A 21,706-nucleotide genomic window follows, 5' to 3' on the forward strand; every position below is an offset into this window, starting at 1 on the left:
GCTCGCAGGACCCCTCACAACTGGGTTAGCTCAGACTCCGGCTGTGGCTCCATCAGAAAGTTCAAGGCCCAGGCTATGAGCTGGGGAGGGAGCCTGGGAAGAGAACCATGGCTGTAGGTGAATGGAGACTGGGACTGGTGACCAAGAGAGTGAGGGCAGCCCCAGGCACTCACCTGGCAGCTTGGACCTGGGCACAGAGGGAGCTGCAGGGTGGCTCGTACTCATATTGGAAGGCAGAACCATCACAATGCCTCTTTGGGGGATCCTGAAGGGGGTATGGTGTCTGGACAGGGGCCAACAAAGACCCCTAACTCCATCCAAGGCTACCTCAGCTCCCTTCCCAGCTGTACCCAAGGCCCACCGCATTCTACTCTCCAATTGTAGAGGGGCTATGCTCACCCAGACAGGGCTGGACTCCAGGGCTCCCTTGGCGGTTCTCGTCCTTGGAGAGTGCTGCCAGTTCTTAGAGGGCAACCCTAGCTCCTTGAACTCCAGGCTGGGTTTCTGGGTCCTGGTCACATGGGCCTGGTGTGGACTGGGGACATGGCCAAGGGGTGACAGACTTGGGGTATAGCTCATGAGGGGGGAGTTGGGTACATGGCTGGGGTGTGGGGAACTGGGGGTCAGGGGGCCAGGGACTGAGCAGATGGCTGGTAGGGGCTGGGAGCTGCCCTGCCGTACTGGGTCTACAGCAGCCAAGGACAGGGCAGGCAGAAGGCTGATGCTGGCACCACTTTCCTCTGATGGCATGTGGCTGGGTAAGGCAGGGATTCCTGGGGAGAAGGAGACTCACTGTGGGCACAGCTCTCTTAGCTCAGACCAGCTGAGTGGCCTGTGAGCTTAGGCAGGCCTGTAGAGACTGTTTATCCCCCACCCAGCTGCGCATCTTTTCACAGCATCCTGCACAGCCTGGGCACTTAACTGATAGACAGCAGCGAGTGCTTGTGGCCTGAACACCATCTCACCTGAGGAACTGGGTGAGGAAGGAGGAGAAGAGATCAGGGTCAGCGATAGGTCCTGCAGAGCTGGGTCTGGTGGGGGCAGCTCAGGGCCTAGGAGTCAGGAGAGGCTTATCAGCACTGCAGGTGCTGGGCCCCCAGGTACTCCCCTCTTGACCCCTCCAGTCGTCCTTACCCTGTGCCCTCTGATCTGGGCCCAGAGAGCTCAGGATTCGCTGGTCATTCTCAGAAATGTGCAGCCATAGGCTGGGGACAGTGTACACAGCTTCTCCCTGTGGGACATGAACTCAGCCTGGCCCTAGCCCAACTACTCACCCTGATGTTTCCCAAGGGAAACCCCAGACTAACCGTGGCCCTGTGACGTGAGGTGGCCCAGCGGGTGAGGGGGGTTGCTGTGCAAGGGCCTGCCAGCATCAGGCAGCTCTCAGCCAGGCGCACTAGCGCCCCCCGATGCTCCTGGTCCTCCTGCACCTCATCCAGAAGTTGGGACAGTGAAAGGCCTGGGGACAGGGGACCAGGGGATGGGCCAAAGCTTAAAGAGGAGGAAGGTAGCATGGGTGGGGAGGAGGGCTTATTAAGGAAACAAGAGGTGATGGTTGGAGAGGTCACTTTACAGGGAGTTAGGGACATTGGACAACCCCTACAAGTACCTGCACTGGGGGAGGTGGATTCTGAAAGGTGCTCCCTACAGAAACAGAGGGGACAGGCCTGAGGAACAATCCTGAGGTCTGTCTACACAGATTTGCCATTCCCCAACCAAGCCTGACTTGGCCCCAGAGCCCAACCCCAGACTTACGCCAGGCAGTCATAGAGCTTTTTCTGCACATCCGGGTCCTGGTTGCTGGTAAAAAGTGGAGGGTGGTAGCAGTCAGTGTTACTAAGGGCCCAAGCTCTCCCACCCAAAAGGCCTATGCCAATGCCAGCCAGGCATGGGTGAGGAGAACAGTTGGAGGGTGGAGTCATCACTTACCAACCAGTCACCCATTCCCGGGGCTGCTCCGTGGGAAGCAGGCTGAAGCGGTCCACCTGGAGGTAGAACTCCGCAGGCTGAAGGGTGAGTTCAGGGACGGGTCTCAGGAAGTTGTCACGAAGAGTCAGGCCCAGTAACCCGCCCAAGCCAGCCTTACCACTCACCGCGCCCCCTTCGGCGACTTGGACTCGGACCCCGCAGTCCTGCAGGAGCAGCAGCCGGCCTTCTGCGCCTCGGAAGCCGAACTCCTTCTCCTCCCTGCGGCGAGCGCGACCCTCACTGCCTAGCCCGCCTGAACACAGCCCCACCAGCCCAGGGCCCGCCCACCTTGGGCTCAGGCCTCGCGCTCTCCCGTTGGACTCTGAGCTTCCCGGGCCCCAGGGAGCCTCTCTCACCAGTCCGAGGTGTTTAGGGCTTCCCGCGTCATCAGGCATCGGACACTGTGGGTCCCGTCGGACACAAGCAGCGCAGCCCCGACGTCAGGCCTGTCAGGGGCGCGGGACGGGCCCGGGCCCTCGGCGTCCTGCAGAACCTAACGGCCGCGACCGGCGTCAATCTCACCGCCCTAGGGCCTCCGCCCTGGTCTCCGGGCCCTGAGAGGGGTGGGGGGCTCACCTTGAGTAGCTGCCCTGGCCGCGGACTTGAGAGTGCCTCTGACCCCAGGACAAGCTCTCGAATCCAGGGCCGCAGGACAAGGGTCCCCAAGCTTGCCATTCCCGCGGTTGCACCCAGCGGCGAAACATCCACCCGGTTTCCCGCGGGCGCCGCAGCCACGCCTCTATTCGGAAGAGGAAGCTCAGGACGCCTGGGCGGGACCTGAGGTCGAGGCCCCGCCCATGTACGTGCCCGCGCGTGCGCACGAGCGCGTCCAATTCGGAAACTTGTCTGTGGACTCTTGTTGGGTAGACTGGATGCAGGTCTGCTTACTCTTACCCGGGCATCTCTCCGAGCAGAGGCCCGGCGTTTGGGCCGTACGTCAAGACTCCCGACAACGGCAAGAAGGGGCCAAAAGCTGGCTTGGATGGAGAGGGGAGGATCTGGAGCCTGAGGCTGCGGCCAAGGGTGGTCCGAGCGAGTTGGCTTGAAGCCAGTTCAACGCCGTGTGACCCCGGGGGCTTAGCAAATATTATGACTCATCTACAAAATGCGCGGTCTTGTAAGGCCAGTAGAAATAACAGTACACAGACAGCACTCAATAAACGTCACTTCTCTCACTCTCCCCTTGGATTGGCCGAGCCCCTCCCCCAGACTCCGGGGATGCGCGGATCGTAGCGTAATGACGTAAGAGCACAAGGCGACGTCTCCACCCCATCTCCGTTTCCTGGGAAACGTGGACTCCGCGTTCCACTCTCCGTCGCTGCCCACTTGACGTCATGGTCCGGATGGGAGGGCGGGGCGAGCGCTACCGCCAGGGGCGGGGCGGCGCGGGCCGGCCGGCTGGGCTGTGCACCTGCGCCTCGGCGGGCGGCCTGGGGCACAGTCCCTGGCCCGCCCGGCCCCGCCATGGCCAGGCCACAGAGGACTCCTGCACGCAGTCCCGACAGCATCGTCGAGGTGAAGAGCAAAGTAAGGGCCCCTCCGGCCCGGGCTCCGGCCTCGGCCCTAGGCGCTTCCAATTCCTTCATTCTGCCCTCCCTGGCTCCTTGGTCCCCACTACCTTTTTCTCTCCTCCATCCTCCACGTCCCATTCTCTGGCTTTTCTTCTCGCTTTCCCCCATCCATTCTCCTTCCTTCCACTGCCGGCTTCCAGAGTCCCTCTGTGGCCTGGGTACCTTGAGGGCGGGGAGAAGACCTTGGACAGCGTCCCTTACCCTGGAGCTGAGGTCTGGGCGCAAGGCTGCAGCTGTTGCGGCAACCCTATCTTTCCCACCCCTGCCACCCACGGACCTGTGATGACAAAGGGCGCGGGCTCCATGCTGACCCCTCCTCTCCCCCCACCCCCTGCCTCCAGTTTGACGCCGAGTTCCGACGCTTCGCGCTGCCCCGCGCTTCCGTGAGCGGCTTCCAAGAGTTCTCGCGGTTGCTGCGTGCGGTGCACCAGATCCCGGGCCTGGACGTGCTGCTTGGTTATACGGATGCTCACGGCGACCTACTGCCCCTCACCAACGACGACAGCCTGCACCGGGCCCTGGCCAGTGGGCCCCCGCCGCTGCGCCTGCTAGTGCAGAAGCGGGGTGAGGAGGATGGGGTACAGTGGGCAGCCTTTGTGGGGTAGGGTGACAGGGCAAGTCTACAAGGGTTAGTCCATGCCCAGGGCACCCAGGCTTCACCCTCTGCAGTCCTTGCCCTTGGCCTGACCTCCAAGTGGTAGGAAATAGCTACAATACCCCTTTCCCCAGGCCTGGGCCTGATGGAAAAGGGCCCAAGTGGGAGAGCAGAGTCTCTGATCTCAGCGCCCCCCTCTCCTGCAGCAGAAGCTGACTCCAGTGGCCTGGCCTTTGCCTCCAACTCGCTGCAGCGGCGCAAGAAAGGGCTCCTACTTCGGCCAGTGGCACCCCTGCGCACCCGGCCACCCCTGCTAATCAGCCTGCCCCAAGATTTCCGCCAGGTTTCTTCAGTCATTGATGTGGACCTACTGCCTGAGACCCACCGACGGGTGCGGCTACACAAGCATGGTTCCGACCGCCCCCTGGGTTTCTACATCCGAGATGGCATGAGCGTGCGTGTAGCTCCCCAGGGCCTGGAACGGGTTCCAGGCATCTTCATCTCGCGCCTGGTACGAGGGGGCCTGGCTGAGAGTACAGGGCTGCTGGCGGTCAGTGATGAGATCCTCGAGGTGAATGGCATTGAAGTGGCTGGGAAGACTTTGGACCAAGTGACGGACATGATGGTTGCCAACAGCCACAACCTCATTGTTACTGTCAAGCCAGCCAATCAGCGCAATAATGTGGTGCGTGGGGCATCTGGGCGTCTGACAGGGCCTCCCTCTGCTGGGCCTGGGCCTGCTGAGCCTGATAGTGACGATGACAGCAGTGATCTGGTCATTGAGAACCGCCAGCCTTCCTCTTCCAATGGGCTGTCTCAGGGGCCTCCATGCTGGAACCTGCGCCCAGGCCGCCTATTTCCTGGTGCCCGCAGCTCTCTGCCCTCCCTGGATGATCAGGAGCAGGCCAGCTCTGGCTGGGGGAGTAGCATGCGAGGCGATGGTAGTGGCTTCAGCCTCTGACAGGCAAGGATGCAGCCCCTTATCACTCCAGGGTTCTGGGACATGGCAGGGACTTTCCCAGTGGGGGTTTTTAGCTTGCTCATAGGGCCCTCTCAGTCTGGGGAACATTAAAGGTTTTCTACAAATGCAGTCATGGTCCTTCTGTGTCCCAGCCCCAGCCTCCTCCCTGATCCCACAATCTTGATTTCTGCCCTGGACATGAGGCAGGAATGATAAGGGCAGCAGGGAGACCTTCCTGCAGTCAAGCAGCAGGAGGGTCACCAGGCTTGGCATTTCTAGGGTAAGAAAAGCTCTTATGGAAACAAACCCCACTGTGTACAAAAGTTTTAATTTTGACAAAGGGGTTAAGAGGCTGGGATGGCCCTTCTGTAGCCACCAGTGGCTGGGAAGAGTACTCTGGGGATACTGCCCACTCCACTGCTCCTGTCTTCAGACTCCACTCTATGATGGGGCCCGACCCTGCCCTTTGCAACCATGCAGTGATCCTCAGTGAGGATCCCCATCACTATTCCCATAAAAGGGCTCAAGCATCCATCTTCACGAAGACCTTGGGGCGGGAAAAGATCTTGATGGCCTCCTCTACCTGCACCAGCTTCCGGTCCAGCTCTGCACGGTGGCCCTGGGCCCTCAGTGAGTCTGCCCCAGCAGGCAGCAACACCAGCTCACGCAGCAGCTGGCGCTGGCCTACAGGGGGCCCAGGAACAGTGAGTTCAGGGCAGGAGTGCATGGTCCCCAGTGGGCTCTCCATCCAGCCCCCCCTTGCCCATGTACTCACTCTGGAGCAGATTGTTCAGTGTCTCCAGCCGCTGGTTCTCAGGCATGCGAGTGTGGCCAGGGGGCATGGCAGGGTCCGGCTGGCTATGCTGGCGGGCCTCTGCCTCTTGCCGCCACAGATTCCTGCGCTCCAACAAGCTGCAGATGCACAGGCTCAGGGTTGATGATCCCAGGGAAGATGTTGGCTCCCACCCTCCACAAGTACCCTCACCCCAGGTGTTGGGCAGTGGGACCTACTAACGGGGCACGTGGCCCTTCTGTGTGGCGTTGTAGTGCTCCTGGGCTTGCCGTTGCTGCTCTAGCACCTGTGCCAGGACCTGCAGTGAGCGGGAATGCCGCTGGGGGGCCCTCTTGGCAGTGCGGGCATTGTGGCTAATGAAGTCCACACCCAGGCCTGGCCCCTGCAGGACATGGCAAGCATGATGGGACAGACAGCACTGTGTTGTATCCCTGAACCCCCCAGGATCCCTGCCCCACCTCCCAGGCCCCACACATCCTCTCACCTTAGTGCTGGAACCTGGTGGGGTTAGCTGGGGACTGGGGACACGGGGTGGTGGGAGCCCAGGGCCACAGCGGGAATGTGCCCGTAGGAAGTGGGCAGGCTCTGTCCCAGAGGCAGGGCTGGGGTTCTGGAGGGCAGGACATAGCAGAGGGAACATTTAGGCTGAGGTCAGGGTCTCAAGCCAGAAGACCATGACTCTGTCGTTTCTGCCTCTCAGGATCTTTCTCTATCCCAGCCCTATGGGTCTCCTCCCTCTTGAAGGAACACTTCTCATCAGCATTTAAACATATGTGTCTTTCACATCTTTAAGAAAACAACAAACTACCCCTCCTTCTACCTCCATTCCTGGCTCCAGTTACCAATCTCTTTTTCTCTCCTTCCTAGCCAAGCTTCCAGACTCTGTCCCCACCAAGGTCACTGATAGCTGGCCTCCAAGCCCTCAAATCCAGGGTCACTTCCCTGATCTCATTGTCCTCGGCCTGATCCTCAATAACACTTGGATTTCACTTCCAAGATCCAGACCTGACTCTCCATCTGCTTTCTGGACACACTCCTACCCCCTGGGAGTCCCACAAATGCTTCAGCTTCAACAGAACAACATATGACCTTATTGTTTTTTCTCTCAATCCTGCTCCTTCTTCTGAGACCACTGGGTAGAGAAACGGTGCCACTATCTACCCAAGACAGAATCCCACCACCATAACCCTGTCCCTGCCCTTCCCACTGCCCTTAGAAATAAAGGTTGAGGGGCCGGCCCCGTGTCTTAGCGGTTAAGTGCGCGCGCTCCGCTACTGGCGGCCCAGGTTCGGATCCAGGCGCGCACCGACGCACCGCTTGTCCGGCCATGCTGAGGCTGCATCCCACATACAGCAACTAGGGGGATGTGCAACTGTGACGTACAACTATCTACTGAGGCTTTGGGGAGAAAAGGGGAAAAAAAAAAGAGGAGGATTGGCATGGATGTTAGCTCAGGGCTGATCTTCCTCACAAAAAAAATTAAAGAAATAAAAGTTGAGAAGTGGATTATATGGCCCTTTATGATGTGGGTTTAGCTGACTTAGCCTAACCTCGTGCTCTTCTCCCCTCACAGTGAATTGTACACAGCCTCCCCACGGGCCACACTCTCTCTGGTCTTAGGACTTCTATCTGTGAGGTTCTAGCTCTATAGAATGTTCTCTTCCATTCTCCCCTTGCCTAATTTCTACTTGCCCCTCACCCAGCCATCATCACTTCTGAGAAAGCCGCCAGCCCCACCCTGAAATAGAACCAGCTATCTCTTACTCCTCTGGTACATTAGTCCCCTGTGATTTTCCTCTCTCCCCATAACTCAGATAGGGTATAACTGCCTGTTGGGCAACAAAATAGACAATACCGGGGCCGGCCTGGTGGCGTAGCGGTTAAGTGTGTGCGCTCCGCTGCGGCAGCCCGGGGTTTGGATCCCGGGCACGCACCAATGCACCGCTTGTCAAGCCATGCTGTGGCGGCATCCCATATAAAGTGGAGGAAGATGGGCATGGATGTTAGCCCAGGGCCAGTCTTCCTCAGCAAAAAGAGGAGGATTGGCGACAGATGTTAGCTCAGGGCTGATCTTCTTCACCAAAAAAAAAAAGATAGACAATACTTCTGGCTCCCTGAGGCAGGTACCTGCAGCTGGGCCTTGACCCGGGACTCCACTTTGTCATATTTGGGCGAGCGCCACAGAGCCTTCAGGGGCCTGGGCTGGCCCTGCTCCCGGCTGCACTCCTGCTCACGGAAGCGCCTTTGGATCTCTCTGATCCGCCTCAGGTTCTCCTTCTCATGGTCTTTAGGGTCCTTCCCTGCGGAAAAGATGTTGCCAGGATCTTCCCTACATACAGCCCAGGCAATCCAACTCATACCAGTTCACACACAGGCCCACACCCTGCCCTCCTACAGAAACATCTCTCTGACCTCTCCATCCAACTTAGATCCTATACACATATTCCACCTCATCACCTTGTTCCCTTCCTGATATAGTAATCTTCTTCCATCCTTGATTATTTTCTACATTTTTATTGTGACGTATACCATTAATCATCTTGTATATCATATTCATCTCTTCACTTGTTTATTGTCTCCCACCTTGACTCGATGATGGCCCATGCTTGTCTTCAACCTTGTCTTCCTAGCACCTATAGGGCCTGGCACACAGTAGACACTCAGCAAACAACGTTTCATTGATGCTTGAATCCATGAAGCTGAGCTAGGGTTTCCCAGGGAATGACTCATTCAGTCCTCTCCTGAGAAGAGGTAGTGCATTTTCTCCTTCTTTTATAGTTGGGGAAACTAAGACTCCGAGAGGCAAAGTCTGAGCCCAGGTCCAGGAAGGAGGAGCCCCCCCTTTTGATCTCAGCTTTTGACCTCAGACTCGCCTCTCTGCCCCTTCTGCCCAGAACTTACTCTTGGGAGAGGCGCCTGGGCCTACGGAGATATCCCCGAATTGCAGCAACACGGCCCCTACGGCACGCCGGCCACGCTCCAGAATCTCTCGGGCTCCGGGGCTCATGCGGGGGCCGCGGGGAGGGGTGGCATCCTGGTCCGGGTCCGAAGTCAACAGGTTCAGCTTCAGCGCGTTTCCCTCAAGGCGCCCTTGGGCTGAGGGGCCGGACGGGGTGGAGTGCGGGGCTCAGTGGTGGAGCGGGGCGGGAACCTCGCTCGAGCCTCGCCTGGCCGCGGCACCCACCAACTCACCTGAGGACGGCCGCCGGTAGTAGTCAGGGCAGAGCGTAGGGTCTGGCGGGATGGGCCCCGAGATGCGGGACGGGCCCTCGCACATGCCGCCGTCGTCGCCCTGCAACGGTGGACCGAGGCCTGCCGGGCTGCGCATCTCCGGCCCCAGAACCCTGTCCTCAAGCCCCATGCCTCCTCCCTGGACCGGGCCCCTGATCCCGGCCGTGCCCTCCATTCTCTCCCGGCCCCCGCCCTGCCTCCCGACCCCGGCCTGCCCTCGCTGCCTCGGCTTCCAGCCCACTTCCCTGCCCGGTTCGCGGCCCCTCCCCCGCAACACCTGGGCAGGGGGCTCACCCGAGCCGTTTTGCCACCCGCCGCTGCAACCGGACGGGTTTGCTGTTGCCAGGCAACAATAGTTTCCGTCCCTGAGGTCAGGGGCCAATGCCCCTGGCGCAAAGCCCTCTGGGGCTTGTAGTTCCTGCTGAGGGTGGGGCAGAGCGGCCGCTAGTAGCCCTTCCCTGGCTCTCGCCTACCGGCCGATCTCCGCCGATCTCCAAGGTCAGCGCAGGGTCCACCAGTCCGGCCCCTCGGGGCCCGCCCCCCGCCGACCAAGCAACCGTCGAGGATGCGCTGACCCCGCGCAGCCATGGCCTCATCAGGGGCTCAGAGGCGGCCAGGGGCCCAGGAGGGGACGGCCGTGGAGCCAGCACAGCTCGCGGAGGCGCTAGGTGGCCGCGCTCAGAGCTCTGAGGTGAGGTGTCTCTAGCCTTCAAACACTTGGCCGCAGCGCTGTAGGAGGCCAAACTCTGTGCGATGACCCCCTAACTGCCAGGACAGGCTTCATAGGCTGGGAGGGTCATGGGCTGGTGCCCTTCATTCGCATTTGGTGTCTGATGTCAGGTGTCTAATGACTGATCCCTGTATCCTTTGCCTGGCCATGATAACTAGTTACCTATGTGTCACCTCTAGTGTCCAGTGATGGGAGTACAGTGCCTGGTGCCAGCCCATGAGGCCTGCCGGACCCAGGGTGCAGACAAGTATCCAGCAGGATCAGTGTCAGAGCCAGAGCTCCAGCAGGAACGACTCAAGCTGGAAGAAGAGAGGCTCAAGCCAGAGGTGGAGGCACTAGAGGAGAGAGGCCCCAGGCCTATGGCCTCCATTGTGAGGCTCAGTCATGGTCCGAAGAGGAAGCCAGTCAAGTGAGGGGGCTTTCAGAGGGAAGGAGCTGCAGAGCTGGAGGCGGGGCTGGGGGGACGACAACTCACAATCCAGTAGGATTCCTAAATCCATCCTGCACCCCTGCAGGGTGCATCCTTATGCCCTGCCACCATCACTCCTCACCCCTTCTGTCCTTCAAGAACCCTGGTGTAGGGACCATCCTGAGAGGTAGTCTCAAGGCCTTGAAGGGGACTGAGCTCACATGAACTCTCAGCCTCTGACCAGCCCGGGGCCTCACTGACCAGGAAAGGGACAAGAATCGGGTCCCAGGGTGGTGGGCAGGCAGGGCTATTCCCTAGGCTCAGGACATAGGAGTCAAGGCTGAAGGCTGGCTCCTCGGTCCTCCTATCCCCCAGCCTCCCAGGGCCTAGTCACCAAGCCCATCCTAGGGCTGAAACTGAGCTGCCACAGGGGCTGCCGCTGCAGAGGGAGGAGCCAGAGAGTAGCCAGAGTGAGCCGTCACTGTCTGCCAAACAGCACAAAAAAGCCAAGAAACGCAAGAGTCTGGGAGCCCCAGTGCTCCCAGCTGTGGCCAGCACAGTGTCTGCACCCTCAGAGACTTTGGGGCTGGAGCGTGAGTGGCAGTCCCCGGGCCTTCCTCTTTCCCCCTGCCTGCTGGACCCTTGACATGGCACGGCTTGGCACTCTAGCCCCTGCCCTGCCCTGGGTCCTTGCAGGAAAGGCCCAGCGCCTGCGGCCCCTGTACCAGTACATCAACTATTGCAACCCTGAGCTGAACCAGGCAGGGGAGGGAGACAGGGAGGTGGAGGCCGAGGTGGAGCCTGAGTTGGAGCTGACCCCGGTCCCTGAGGAGGCAGGTGTGGAGCAACTGCAGGCCTTGCTACATGTGGCAGGTGAGCTGGGCTCAGGCCTTACTTTGCCCTGCCCCAATACGTTTGTGTTCCCCACCCATGCTCTGGTTCCCCTGGGAAAGGAAGCTGGAGAGGAGCCTGGGGGTTTGCTCAGCTTGGGGGTCAGCGGCTGCCTCAAGGCTGAGGTGGATAAGTCAACTCAAGTGGACATTGACAAGATGCTAAGTATCTGTATGGCTCCACTTGTACCCCCACTCTCTCCTCAGTACAAGTGACTGTCCCGCCCCACTCGTGGCTCCCCTCCTCCCAAGCCTGAACCAGAGCAGCAGCCTATGGGCCTAGGCCCTCAGGTGGAAGGGGGAATTTGGCCTCTGCCCCCACTTGGGACCTTGGACTTGCTGAAAATAAACGTTTTCCTTTTCTCAGACTATGATTCCCCAAATAAGCTGCCTGAAGAGGGAGAGGCTGGGAAGAAGGGTGGAGGATTCCCCAGTGCACGGTTTGAAGCCTGACTGGTCATCTGGATTGCCCAGGAATTTGACAAAAATATAGATTCCTGGGCACTACCCCACATCTAACTGAATCAGAATCTGCACAGGTGGGGCCCGGTTCTGTGCATTTAAAGGCTCCTCAGATGAACCTGAAGGTTAGACAGGAGAACAGTGGGGATGGAGAGGGAGGTGACAAGGAGAAACTTGGGGCAGAGAAAGGAAAGGGACTGTCAGATCATAGGAAGCAGGTGCTTGGTCTTGCTTCATCTCCCAGGGAAGGGGCCTGCATTTGGTCCAACCTCAAGGAGACCAACACTTGGGATCCACCCTCTAGAGTGGCAGAGTTCACTTGTCTGCTCCAAGAGTGGCAGCTTTGGAATGCTTTCCACTTATTGCCAGACCACAACTGCACCAGACTTTGCCCCCAGAGTGGCCCCTGGCGACAGAGGCAATGGTGCCTTTTTCCTGACAGGCAGGGGGTGGTGGTAGAGGTGTATGTTCTCCCTGGAGCCCTGAGGCCAAGCCACCAGATGACTACTGCTTTTTGACCTCAGGGGTCTCTGGGAAGAGGCAGCTAGTGCTGGCCATTTTGGAAACTCTCATATCCTGCTGCCTCCTGATTTTCCTACATGTCCCTCAGACACTTTAAACACAGGGAATTCCAAATTAAATGAATAATTTCTTCTCTCTCCAACCTGCTTTTCCTCCTGTATCTCATCTACACAAATGTTCCAGCAAAAATCCTGGGTGTCACCTTGAAGGATTAGACTGAACTCAAGGGCACACATCACCACATTGTATCACCTAGCAGAGGGCCCCCATAAAAGGCATCAAGATAAGGAGACCAAGGTGGGGAGCTGAGGAAGCTGCAGAGAGGGACAGGTCAGGATCTGAAAGGCTGAGGCCATCCAAAGTCCAGAACCATGTATGGGGCCCCCGGAATAATGGCCTGGCAAGATCATCAGAAGGGATGGGGTGGGCAGGCCCAGATGGAAGAAGTAAGAAGAAAATGGGCATTATCCCAAGCTGCTCCCTCCGTTAGGGGTCATTTGGATGCTCCCTCCTTTAGGGGTCACCGGCCCCATGGCAAGGCCACAGGGTAAGCCATGGAGTCAGGATATTTCTTCTTTCTGCCCACACTTTTCCTTGGAAAGTGATTTGACTGCCCCAGGAGATACTGTCCACAGGGATGAGCATGGATTCTCTGGGATTTTTCAGAGGTAGAAGGCTCTTCAGATAACTAGCTTGAGCTCCTCACTATGACTGAGGAAGCAGAGGCCTGGAGAAGTGGCCTTGCATGAGACTACACCCTGGGCCCCAGGGAGGCCCTGCCCTTTCCAGAGCTCTGCAGATCTGTGGACCTGGGGGCTCTCTTGCTTGGACCCTGGGCCTGACCCAAGAAGGCCAAGCATCTGCTTTCTCTGTGTGGTCTCCAGGGCTGGAGGTGTGGGCCAGGCCAGCACTGATAAGGAAGCTCTGTCCCTATCTTTCAACAAGTGATAAAGAAAATACACAGTAACCATATTAGAAAGAACTGGTCTACATTTCCTGAGTCCTATTACCTGACAGGCTTATCTAAGCAGGGTAGCTGACAGAAGCCACAGAAAGGAACAAGTTACCATTACTGCTCCTAGAACCTCACTCTAAGGGGGAAATGCTGAGACAGCACGATACAGGGAGACGGGTGCCACGGAAGAGCCAAGGACCAAGGCAGTGGGACCACAAGTGATGGGGGTGACTGCCACTTTGCCTAGGGCAGAAGTAGTAAAGAGGCAACCCTCCAGCTGACTCCTGAAGGACAGAGTTGAGAGTTGAGACTCCAGGCAGAAGATATGCCAGGGACAAAGCCTTGCTAGTGTGAAAGAGATCAGCCCCGTGCAGGAGGGCCAGTTAGCGTGGCTGAAGCAGAGGCATGGCCATCAGGAGACCAGGTTGGGCGAGTCTGGAGTGATCAGGAGGGGTGTAGGCAAGGAGGGATCTTGGCCTGACATTTTGGAGAGGTCGTTTAGGCAGCACTGTGAAGGGCAGACCAAGGGAGAGACTGGGGCCAGGGAGGAAACTGCTGCCATTGTCTGAGGCCTAGATTTGGTTGGGGGTTGAAAAATAAGAAACAGGTATTTTGGAAATTCTTTTCTGGCTGCTGTATCAGAGAGGAAAAGCTAACTGCATTTTCACTGATTTAGAAAAACTTATATTTACTTTTGATGCAAGGAAGATCCTGAGATTTGGGAAACAGATCCTGGGAGGTGATGCTGCCTACCTCCAGGAGGGGGCGCTGCAGGACAAGCCTGGAACCATCTGTGGGCTCAGTCGCCCCTGGGTACCAGAACCCTGCTGGCTTCCTTAGCTACGGGCATCTAGGCCACTTCAAGGTACATCTCCTCTCTGGGACCAACTCGAGACACACATGATGGTAAAGATGTCTGAGGGATGGCCATGGGCCTGGCTTCTGGGGATTGCCAACAGAGGACTTGGTGTCCTCATAAGCCCACTGCAGTCTACCCCAGGACTTCTGGGAATTCATCTTTGTAAACAAGAGGTTTGCTCCAGAGCCCTAAAAAAACATAAGAAGTGCCACTGTGGATCTGCAACGTGGCGCTTTCTTAAGTAGGAGCATCTGAGTCAAACACAATGGATGCATGTGCTTTCTTGGTCAATTCCCAAACTTAGTAGGGATTTAAACACCCTAGTAACACACACAGGGACTGACCTAGAGCTGAGCTGATTGTCCCCAGGAGGAAGGGGGCAGCTTCTCCTTCTTCAACTCTATCAGAGTCTGGCCTGGTGGGGCTCTCTCTGCAGTCTGCCTCCTAGTTCAGGCCAGGCTGTGATTCCCGTTGCAGAGAGAAGGCAGTAAACTGGATGGGGAGCTGAGCAGAGAGGGGCAATGCCTAGGCACTCAGAGTCTGAGGAGCCATAAGTCCCAGGGAAGTGGTTCAAGGTCAGGCTCTGTAGTCAGATGACCCTGACCAGGCTCCTGGCTCCATCACTTATAACTTACAAGAGGCAAGTAACTTTGCCCCTCTCTGCCTGTTTTCTGATCTGAATACTGGGAATATTAATAGTAGTACTTCATAGAGTGGTTTGGATATTAAATGAAATAATACATATGAAGTGCCTACCCTGAGGGGCTTGCATGCAATAAGCACACTCCAACACTAGCCATTGTTATTTTCTCTCACAAGGACAAGGTCTGAAACCAGAACAATATAGGAAGACAGGCCTGGTGACTTCTATAAGGGGGGCCAAAAGGAAGAGGGAGCCTTCCCTGGGCCTTTATTTTTCCGGCAAGGAGCCCAGGGGAGGGCAGAGAGAGGGAAGTTTAGAGAAGGGAAAAAGAGTTTGGTCCAGGCTTAATCCTTGCAGCTGGCAGAAGAAACAAAGGAGTGGATGTGTCCTTTCCCACTACCCCACCCCACCTCTAAAAGGATTTCCCTGTGTAGAACACAATAAAAGCACAGCTGGTGACTGGCTGGCTGGGCCATACCCACTCCAAGGGGCAGTGTGTGGAGTCTTCCTCCTCAAGTTCATCCCAGCCAGCCTCCCTAGAACCATTCCTCACACCTCCCCTCTCCCAGGGGTCCCCTGGAGCCAACTCCATGGTTTCAAGAACAAAACCAGCTCAAGGAGGCCCCAAACTCTCCCACTATCTCCCTGAAATGGCAGGCCCAGTGGGCCCCCATCGGGAAGTCTTAAGTCCTGTTCTCTGAGGAAAGACTTTTGCTTGGAGGGCTCCTGGGATTTGGCCACGAGGGTTCTGTGTAGTCCACCAGACAGTGATGGGCCCAGAGCAGGTCAAAGCTGCTGTGGAGCCACAAGGAAAGAGAAAAATATAAAAAATCTACAACAACAAACAAGCCTTCCATTATTAAAGAAACCCAACCTATCAACCAACCAACCAACAACCACATGTCATAGTGTCAGACTTTCTGATTTATTAACATTTATCAGATGTTCCAGAGCTCTCCCTTGTCTCCTCTCTGCCAAATCAGGGGCCCTATGCCCTAGGTTAACAGCCCCTGAGAGCTCACCTAATGAAGAACTCCTCCCTGCCAGGAAAGGGGGCAGCCTGGAGGCAGGAAGGGCCTGGCTGCATGGGAGAGAGGGCAGATGCAGATCCCTGAGGGATGACTTGCTGCCCTGACCATTCCTGAGATGCCCTAGCCCAGGAAGGGCACGGAAACAAGGCTTCTTGTCATTTCTCCTCAGGCCTGAGGAATCAGCCAAGCTGGCTCCTTGCTATGCTTTCTCATCCAGTTAGGACCACAAATAGGTTGAAGAAGTCTCCAAGTCAAGCTTTGGCTAAGGCCCTGCTCCTCAGCCTAACTATGCAGAGACCTGGTGGCAGCTCCACCCCGTGCATGTTGTGCTAGCCTTCTCAGCCATGGAAACAGGAAGGTCACCGCCCTGCAAGTCTGAGGAGTAAATGAGTGCTGGAGGGGGCATTTCTCCGGGGCTACCTTCGGCTTCATTTGGACCCTGCCCAAGTTGACTCACTAAATGAAAGACACTCTCTGTGCTGTAGCCAAGCCCTCTCGTCACGGCTCCCGGTCTCTCCCTGGCCCCTTTGCCCCATGGCAGGGAGCCCATGTGCAGGCTCACAGGTTATTCCGCTGGAGTGCCTCGCACAGGTTCTGGTTGGTGTCAGGTTCCTCCGTCAGCACCTCCACAGCCTCCCACTCCCCGGATCGGCTCGATCTTTTGATGGCATCCACCACACTCTGCATGTATAACCCATCCTCAAACGAGGCAGCCATGGAGACGGGGGTGTGGTCCCATGTGCGGCGGTCCCCCTGCCCCTGGAAGGACTGGCGCAGGGCCTGCACCATGTAGACCATGCCCTTCAGGTAGAGCAGCGGGACGTCCTGGGGCCCCTGCTCAGGCAGCCCTGTGCCCACAGCCAGCGAGTCCCTTAGTAGCAGCTCCTCTTGTGTGGCAGAGTTCTTCTGCCCATAGAGGTCAGCTCCCCGGGCAACAAGGCGTCCCGCAGAGCCCACCACCATGACCTCATGCACAAAGGCGCCTGGCATGTTGAAGTTGAGTGTTACTGTGCTGCACACACCCCCACCCATGAGCATCTGAAAGAAACAGAAGTCATCACTGGTGACATGCCGGATGCCACGGATGGCCGCATTCTGCCTCACAAAGGTCTTGAGCAGCCCATGCACCTTCTCGGCTCTCCGGCCGGTCAGGTGGGTCAGCAGGTCCACAATGTAGGTGCCCATGGTGTGCAGGCCCCCGCCGCCCATAAGTTCGTCGCAGATCCAGCCGTAGTTGGGGCTGAGCAGGCTGCCCGAGTAGATGCGGGCGTCGCAGATCATCACTGCGCCCACATAGTGTTCTGCAATCAGCTGCTTCATGCGCACAAAGGCAGGCAGGAAGCGCAGGACGTTCCCCACCAGGCTCATCAGCTGTGGGTAGTAGCGCGAGGCTGTCACCATCCGAAAGGCATCCACTGAGGTTGCTGCCTTCTCACAAACCACATTTTTCCCAATACCTGAGAATAAAACACAACAGAAAGTCTCAAAGTTTCAAGGGGTTTACACTGGGGAAAAAAAAAAAAACTCACTTCTTGAAAGCAGACAGATTCAGGAAAGCCTCCTATGAGACCAGATGGTGGCCTGGGACAAGAGGAAAGGTGACTCACCCTGGATGAAAATGGTATCCAGTGACTGGGTGTGGAGAAAGAGTACGGGCTGGAGGCAGAGGAGTAAGTTCTTAAGGGAAAATGAAAGCAGTAGAGGCAGAAGGCGCAAACCAGGAATGGGAAGTAAAAAGAGGTGGTGTTGATGGTTAATTTTGTGTGTCAACTGGCTAGGCTATGATGCCCATCAAACGCCAGTCTAGACATCACTGGGAAGGTATTTTTTTGGATGTAATTAACATTTAAACCAGTAGACTCTAAGTAGAGCAGATTACCCTCCATAATGTAGGTAGGCCTCATCTAATCAGTTCAAGGCCTTAAGAAAAAAGACTGAGGTTTCCCAAAGAGGAAGGAATTCTGCCTCGAGACTCAAGTCTGCAACATCAACTCTTGTTGCAATTTCTATCCTGTTGCCCTGCCCCGCAGATTTCAGATGTCAGCTCCTATAATCACATGAGCCAATTCCTTAAAATAAACCTCTATCTCCCTCTCTCTCTGTTCTGGTTCTGTTTCTCTGGAGAATACTGCCTAATACAAGTGGGCTGGAGAGGTGGACATGCTTCTTGGACATGGCTATGTACCTTTATGCATTTATTAGCTCACCAGCTTGAGGCAAGAGAATCTAATCTATATTCTAGGGAATGGGCTTTGCACTCTCAGTTGTAACGGCAGAAAGGGCTCTAAGATTTCCCACAGATCATTCTCTGAAAACACTGCTCCAACAAGTTAGTGTAGTCAAAAGGTCAGAAAATGCTTGGTTCCAGTTGGAGAGGAAACCAACCCGTTCTGCCCTCACACCCATTCTGAGTACACTGCAGCTAGAAGGCACCCAGAGAGCAAAACAAAAGCTAGACAAAGCCCCAAAGAGAGAGAGCTAGAGGACTGAGCAGCTTCCTTATGAGGAAAAGAAAAAGACCAATACTCCTCCATGTTTTAAGATGAAAGCTCATGAGGGTATGAGCAGCCATAAGATACCAACACCTGGGGTATTCCTGTGAGCTTGGGTGGTTCAAGTAGAAGGAAGCCCTATGCTAATACTCTCAATAGAAAACTTACAAAGCCCAAGAAGCAGTATGGACTAGATACACATCTAGTGTATCTAGTCATCCAGTTATTCCATTATTCATTGTACAGACACTGCCCATGGTAGGCGACTCAAACCACACTGCCCCAATTCCCTCAAAGAAGTCATGGGCTTCTTGAAGGAACAAGCTCAAGGTCTGGTGAGAATACAGAGCAATTCCCCTGCAGATGGCAGGATCAGGGAAGGCTTCACAGGGGAGTGTCACTGGCGTTATCTTAAAGGGAGCAGATGTTCCAGGGAACATAAAGGGGAAAGGGCATCCAGACAGAGGGAACTGCATATGCAAAGGCACTGAGGTAGGAAAGGGCTAAGAGTTGGAATTCCTGAAGTCCTGAGTGCACACTAGGAAACAGGCTGGAGGAGTTACACCGAGCCTAAAGCAATGTGGGAAATTGGATAAATGGTTGGTAGTATCACTCACAAAGACATTCAAGGTGGAGGGGTCAGTTTGGGGGTGGAATCCAAAACTGAGCTCTTGACACTCCTCTCCCCAGATCTTCCCCATCTCAGTCAAGGGCAAATCCTCCCAGGTTCTCAAGTCAAAATCACTGGAGTCAAGTCTCACATCCCACTTTCAATAATCAGTAAATCCTGTTGGCTTAGCCTTCAAACTATATCCAGAATCTAATAAAGTTTTCACTACCACCACTGCCACCTTCCTCATCCAAGCCACCACTCTTTTTTGCCTGGATTATTGCAACAGTAACTTAAATGGTCTCCCTCAGTCTCAACACAGCAGCCTGGGTAATTCTGTTGAAATTTAAGATGGATCAGATCATATCTCTACTCTGCATAAAACCCTCTGATGGATTCTCATCTCATTCTGAATAAAAATCTTTTTTTTTTTTTTTTTGTGAGGAAGATCAGCCCTGAGCTAACATCCATGCTAATCCTCCTCTTTTTGCAAGACCGGCTCTGAACTAACATCTATTGCCAATCCTCCTCCTTTTTTTTTGCCCCCAAAGCCCCAGTAGATAGTTGTATGTCATAGTTGCACATCCTTCTAGTTGCTGTATGTGGGACGTGGCCTCAGCATGGCCGAAGAAGCAGTGCGTCGGAGCGCGCCCGGGATCCGAACCCGGGCCGCCAATAGCGGAGCGCATGCACTTAACCGCTAAGCCACGGGGCTGGCCCTGAATAAAAATCCTTACAGTGGCTTACCCACAGGCCATATATGGTCTGTGCGCCCCTCCAAAATTTTCTTTTTGATCTCTTTGCCTACTATGGTTCCCACTCCCGCTCACTCTGCTCTAACCACTGAATGTGAGATGGGGGCTGTTGTGCGCAAAGGCCTGGTGGTCAGGGAAAGGCAATGATCGCCAAACAGAGGGGGACGGACAGGCAGGGCCACGCCTGGTATATTGGACTGGACTATGTTGTGTGCTTACTCTTCTGGTTGGAGACCATCTTGAACAATGTGTGCAGTTAGGTTTCTCCCCCAAGACCATTCTGGCTCCACTCTCACACTCCACAGGCACTTCCAGTTGGAGGGGCAGCCTCCAAGCCTGGATGCCCATTCTCCAGGCAACTAGGTCAATATTGTGTCTTCTGTGGGTAGATGCATCTCCAGTAACCCTGGTGTTTATTCCCTGGGTCCCCTGAAAGTTTTCTGAGTGTTTTCAGATGGAGCAATGGTTGGGACACATAATTTCTGGTGGCCCAATGTAGGGTGCAGCTTCCTCTGATGGACTTGGATTCTGTTCACAGAGGCTCAGGAGGGGAACTCCTCTGGCCACTTTGCAGCAGAAAGCATGGTAACCATAGGCAATAAATCTTGCAACAAAAAATGAGAAAACTATACAAATGAGTGATGTCGCACATGATGGATGAGCCTCAGGACAGCTGACTCCCAGGAAGGGCCATTTATTGGTGCTGAACTTGAGCTTTGGAGCCAGACATTTCTGTGTTCAAATACTGGTTCTCTTACTTCATTGCTGAATGACCTGGTAAATTTCTAAACTGCTCTGGGCTTTGGTTTACTACACTGTAAAACGGGAGTCATGGGGCTGGCCCGGTGGCGCAAGCGGTTAAGTTCGCGTGCTCCGCTGCGGCGGCCCGGGGTTCGCCGGTTCGGATCCTGGGTATGCACCGACGCACTGCTTGTCAAGCCATGCTGTGGCAGCGTCCCATATAAAGTGGAGGAAGATGGGCATGGATGTTAGCTCAGGGCCAGTCTTCTTCAGCAAAAAGAGGAGAATTGGCAGATGTTAGCTCAGGGCCGATCTTTCTCACAAAAAAAAAATGGGAGTCATGTTCACCTTGCAGGGTAGAAGAGAAGACTAAGTCAAATGAGGCAATATATGGAAAGTGCCTGGCCCAGCACAGCTCTGTCAATGGTACATTTTATTACCATCACCATGGGACAGACCCAGCAGACATCACAAATACAGAAAAAAAGGCCCCACTGTGACTTATATTTTAAGACTCACATAAAAACTACATTTTCTAGGCCAATAATTTCAATGTTCAGTATTTTAAAAATCTGATTTTTAAAAAAGAAGTTTTAAAATCAACATGAATATAGATGAGTTTTCTTATTATATGTACTGTTTATCAGGCCTCTCACAGAGTTAGGCCCAGCCTAGCCCTTTGGAATCACATCTTGAAAAAGTCCACAAGAGATAATCTGGTACCTTGGGCCGATCCTTCCAAGCTCCCCTCACTTCCTCCCCCCCATCCCCTGCTACCCTGACCCTCAAGAATCCCACAAAGCATTTGCCATTTGCACATATGGGATTCTCAGGCATGGACTCCCAGTGTTACGAACCTCAGTGCTATAGCTAGGAGGAACACATGTAGCCTATGACATAATTCAATCTCTTCACTTTACAAAACTCTTAAATCTCCTGCTCTTCTCTAAATAATAAAAGAAGCTTTACAAGTGCTGGCAGGACAAAAGGATAATGGCTAGCCAAGTGTCATATGCCCAGGGCAGGGAGCAGTGTGCACAGGTCAGGGGGCCAAGGCAAGGAGAGAGGCCCTTGCACTGGGGTCCACTGGGAGGGGAGGGGGCTGGGGGGGGACCCGCAGGAAGAGTAGCCCCTCACTGCTATCACTATTTGCTCTTGGAGGGTCTCCAAAGCTTCCCTACAACTGTGGGATTTTAGGACTGGAGACAGGAGTGGCCAATTTGGCCACTTGGCTGTGGAACACATATGGCTGACCAGGGAAATAATGAGTAAATTAGGTTCTCAGACACAAACACCCCATCTGAGAGTTGCTGCTCTGGTCAAGACAGAGGCTTCGTGCTGTAACTATTCACTGTAGGGGTTGGGGTGGACACTGCAGTGTGGGGTGGAGAGGAGGTAGGCTGGGAGGAAAAGGAGTTTTGTGGCCGCTAGAGTTTGGTGGTCTTAAAACCAGGATAAGTAATCTCTGCTTCATGCCATAAGAGGTCA

General features: G+C 55.3%; 5 protein-coding genes across 7 annotated transcripts in view; 2 read left to right on the forward strand and 3 right to left on the reverse strand.

The window, feature by feature from the left end:
* Positions 1–14: 14 nt before the first annotated feature.
* ACD (ACD shelterin complex subunit and telomerase recruitment factor) lies at positions 15–3,001 on the reverse strand. Of its 2 annotated transcripts, none has more exons than XM_058528054.1 (12): positions 2,545–3,001; positions 2,325–2,461; positions 2,094–2,187; positions 1,930–2,006; positions 1,756–1,800; positions 1,610–1,644; positions 1,308–1,459; positions 1,135–1,231; positions 966–1,052; positions 400–773; positions 174–265; positions 15–93 (listed from the first exon to the last, which is right to left on the reverse strand). In XM_058528054.1, exons 1-12 carry the CDS (start codon positions 2,641–2,643, stop codon positions 15–17), a joined length of 1,368 nt encoding a protein of 455 aa, XP_058384037.1. In that variant the 5' UTR covers positions 2,644–3,001. The 2 variants fall into 2 exon arrangements, with proteins under 2 accessions (XP_058384037.1, XP_058384036.1); XM_058528053.1 differs by having other exon boundaries at positions 1,604–1,644.
* Positions 3,002–3,375: 374 nt separating this feature from the next.
* On the forward strand, positions 3,376–5,279 carry PARD6A (par-6 family cell polarity regulator alpha). The gene is made up of 3 exons (XM_058528055.1): positions 3,376–3,495; positions 3,881–4,103; positions 4,344–5,279. The coding sequence occupies exons 1-3, from the start codon at positions 3,433–3,435 to the stop codon at positions 5,093–5,095; spliced, it is 1,038 nt and encodes a 345-aa protein (XP_058384038.1). The 5' UTR covers positions 3,376–3,432; the 3' UTR covers positions 5,096–5,279.
* Positions 5,280–5,549: 270 nt separating this feature from the next.
* Positions 5,550–9,506, reverse strand: ENKD1 (enkurin domain containing 1). Of its 2 annotated transcripts, XM_058528052.1 has the most exons (8): positions 9,414–9,506; positions 9,081–9,180; positions 8,790–8,984; positions 8,016–8,188; positions 6,373–6,498; positions 6,107–6,270; positions 5,871–6,007; positions 5,550–5,779 (listed from the first exon to the last, which is right to left on the reverse strand). In XM_058528052.1, the coding sequence occupies exons 2-8, from the start codon at positions 9,163–9,165 to the stop codon at positions 5,619–5,621; spliced, it is 1,041 nt and encodes a 346-aa protein (XP_058384035.1). In that variant the 5' UTR covers positions 9,166–9,180; positions 9,414–9,506; the 3' UTR covers positions 5,550–5,618. The 2 variants fall into 2 exon arrangements, with proteins under 2 accessions (XP_058384035.1, XP_058384034.1); XM_058528051.1 differs by lacking the exon at positions 9,414–9,506 and having other exon boundaries at positions 9,081–9,406.
* Positions 9,507–9,705: 199 nt separating this feature from the next.
* C32H16orf86 (chromosome 32 C16orf86 homolog) lies at positions 9,706–11,476 on the forward strand. The gene is made up of 5 exons (XM_058528058.1): positions 9,706–9,810; positions 10,029–10,258; positions 10,418–10,426; positions 10,634–10,851; positions 10,955–11,476. Exons 1-5 carry the CDS (start codon positions 9,706–9,708, stop codon positions 11,362–11,364), a joined length of 972 nt encoding a protein of 323 aa, XP_058384041.1. The 3' UTR covers positions 11,365–11,476.
* A 3,528-nt stretch (positions 11,477–15,004) lies between these two features.
* GFOD2 (Gfo/Idh/MocA-like oxidoreductase domain containing 2) overlaps positions 15,005–21,706 on the reverse strand; it is a 47,600-nt gene continuing 40,898 nt past the window's right edge. Inside the window, exon 3 of the mRNA XM_058528056.1 lies at positions 15,005–17,077. Within this exon, the coding sequence (XP_058384039.1) occupies positions 16,179–17,077 (899 nt within the window). The 3' untranslated portion in view covers positions 15,005–16,178. The remainder of the gene's footprint in view (positions 17,078–21,706) is intronic.

This window comes from Diceros bicornis, chromosome 32, assembly GCF_020826845.1.
Source record: "Diceros bicornis minor isolate mBicDic1 chromosome 32, mDicBic1.mat.cur, whole genome shotgun sequence".
Classification (NCBI taxonomy): domain Eukaryota; kingdom Metazoa; phylum Chordata; class Mammalia; order Perissodactyla; family Rhinocerotidae; genus Diceros; species Diceros bicornis.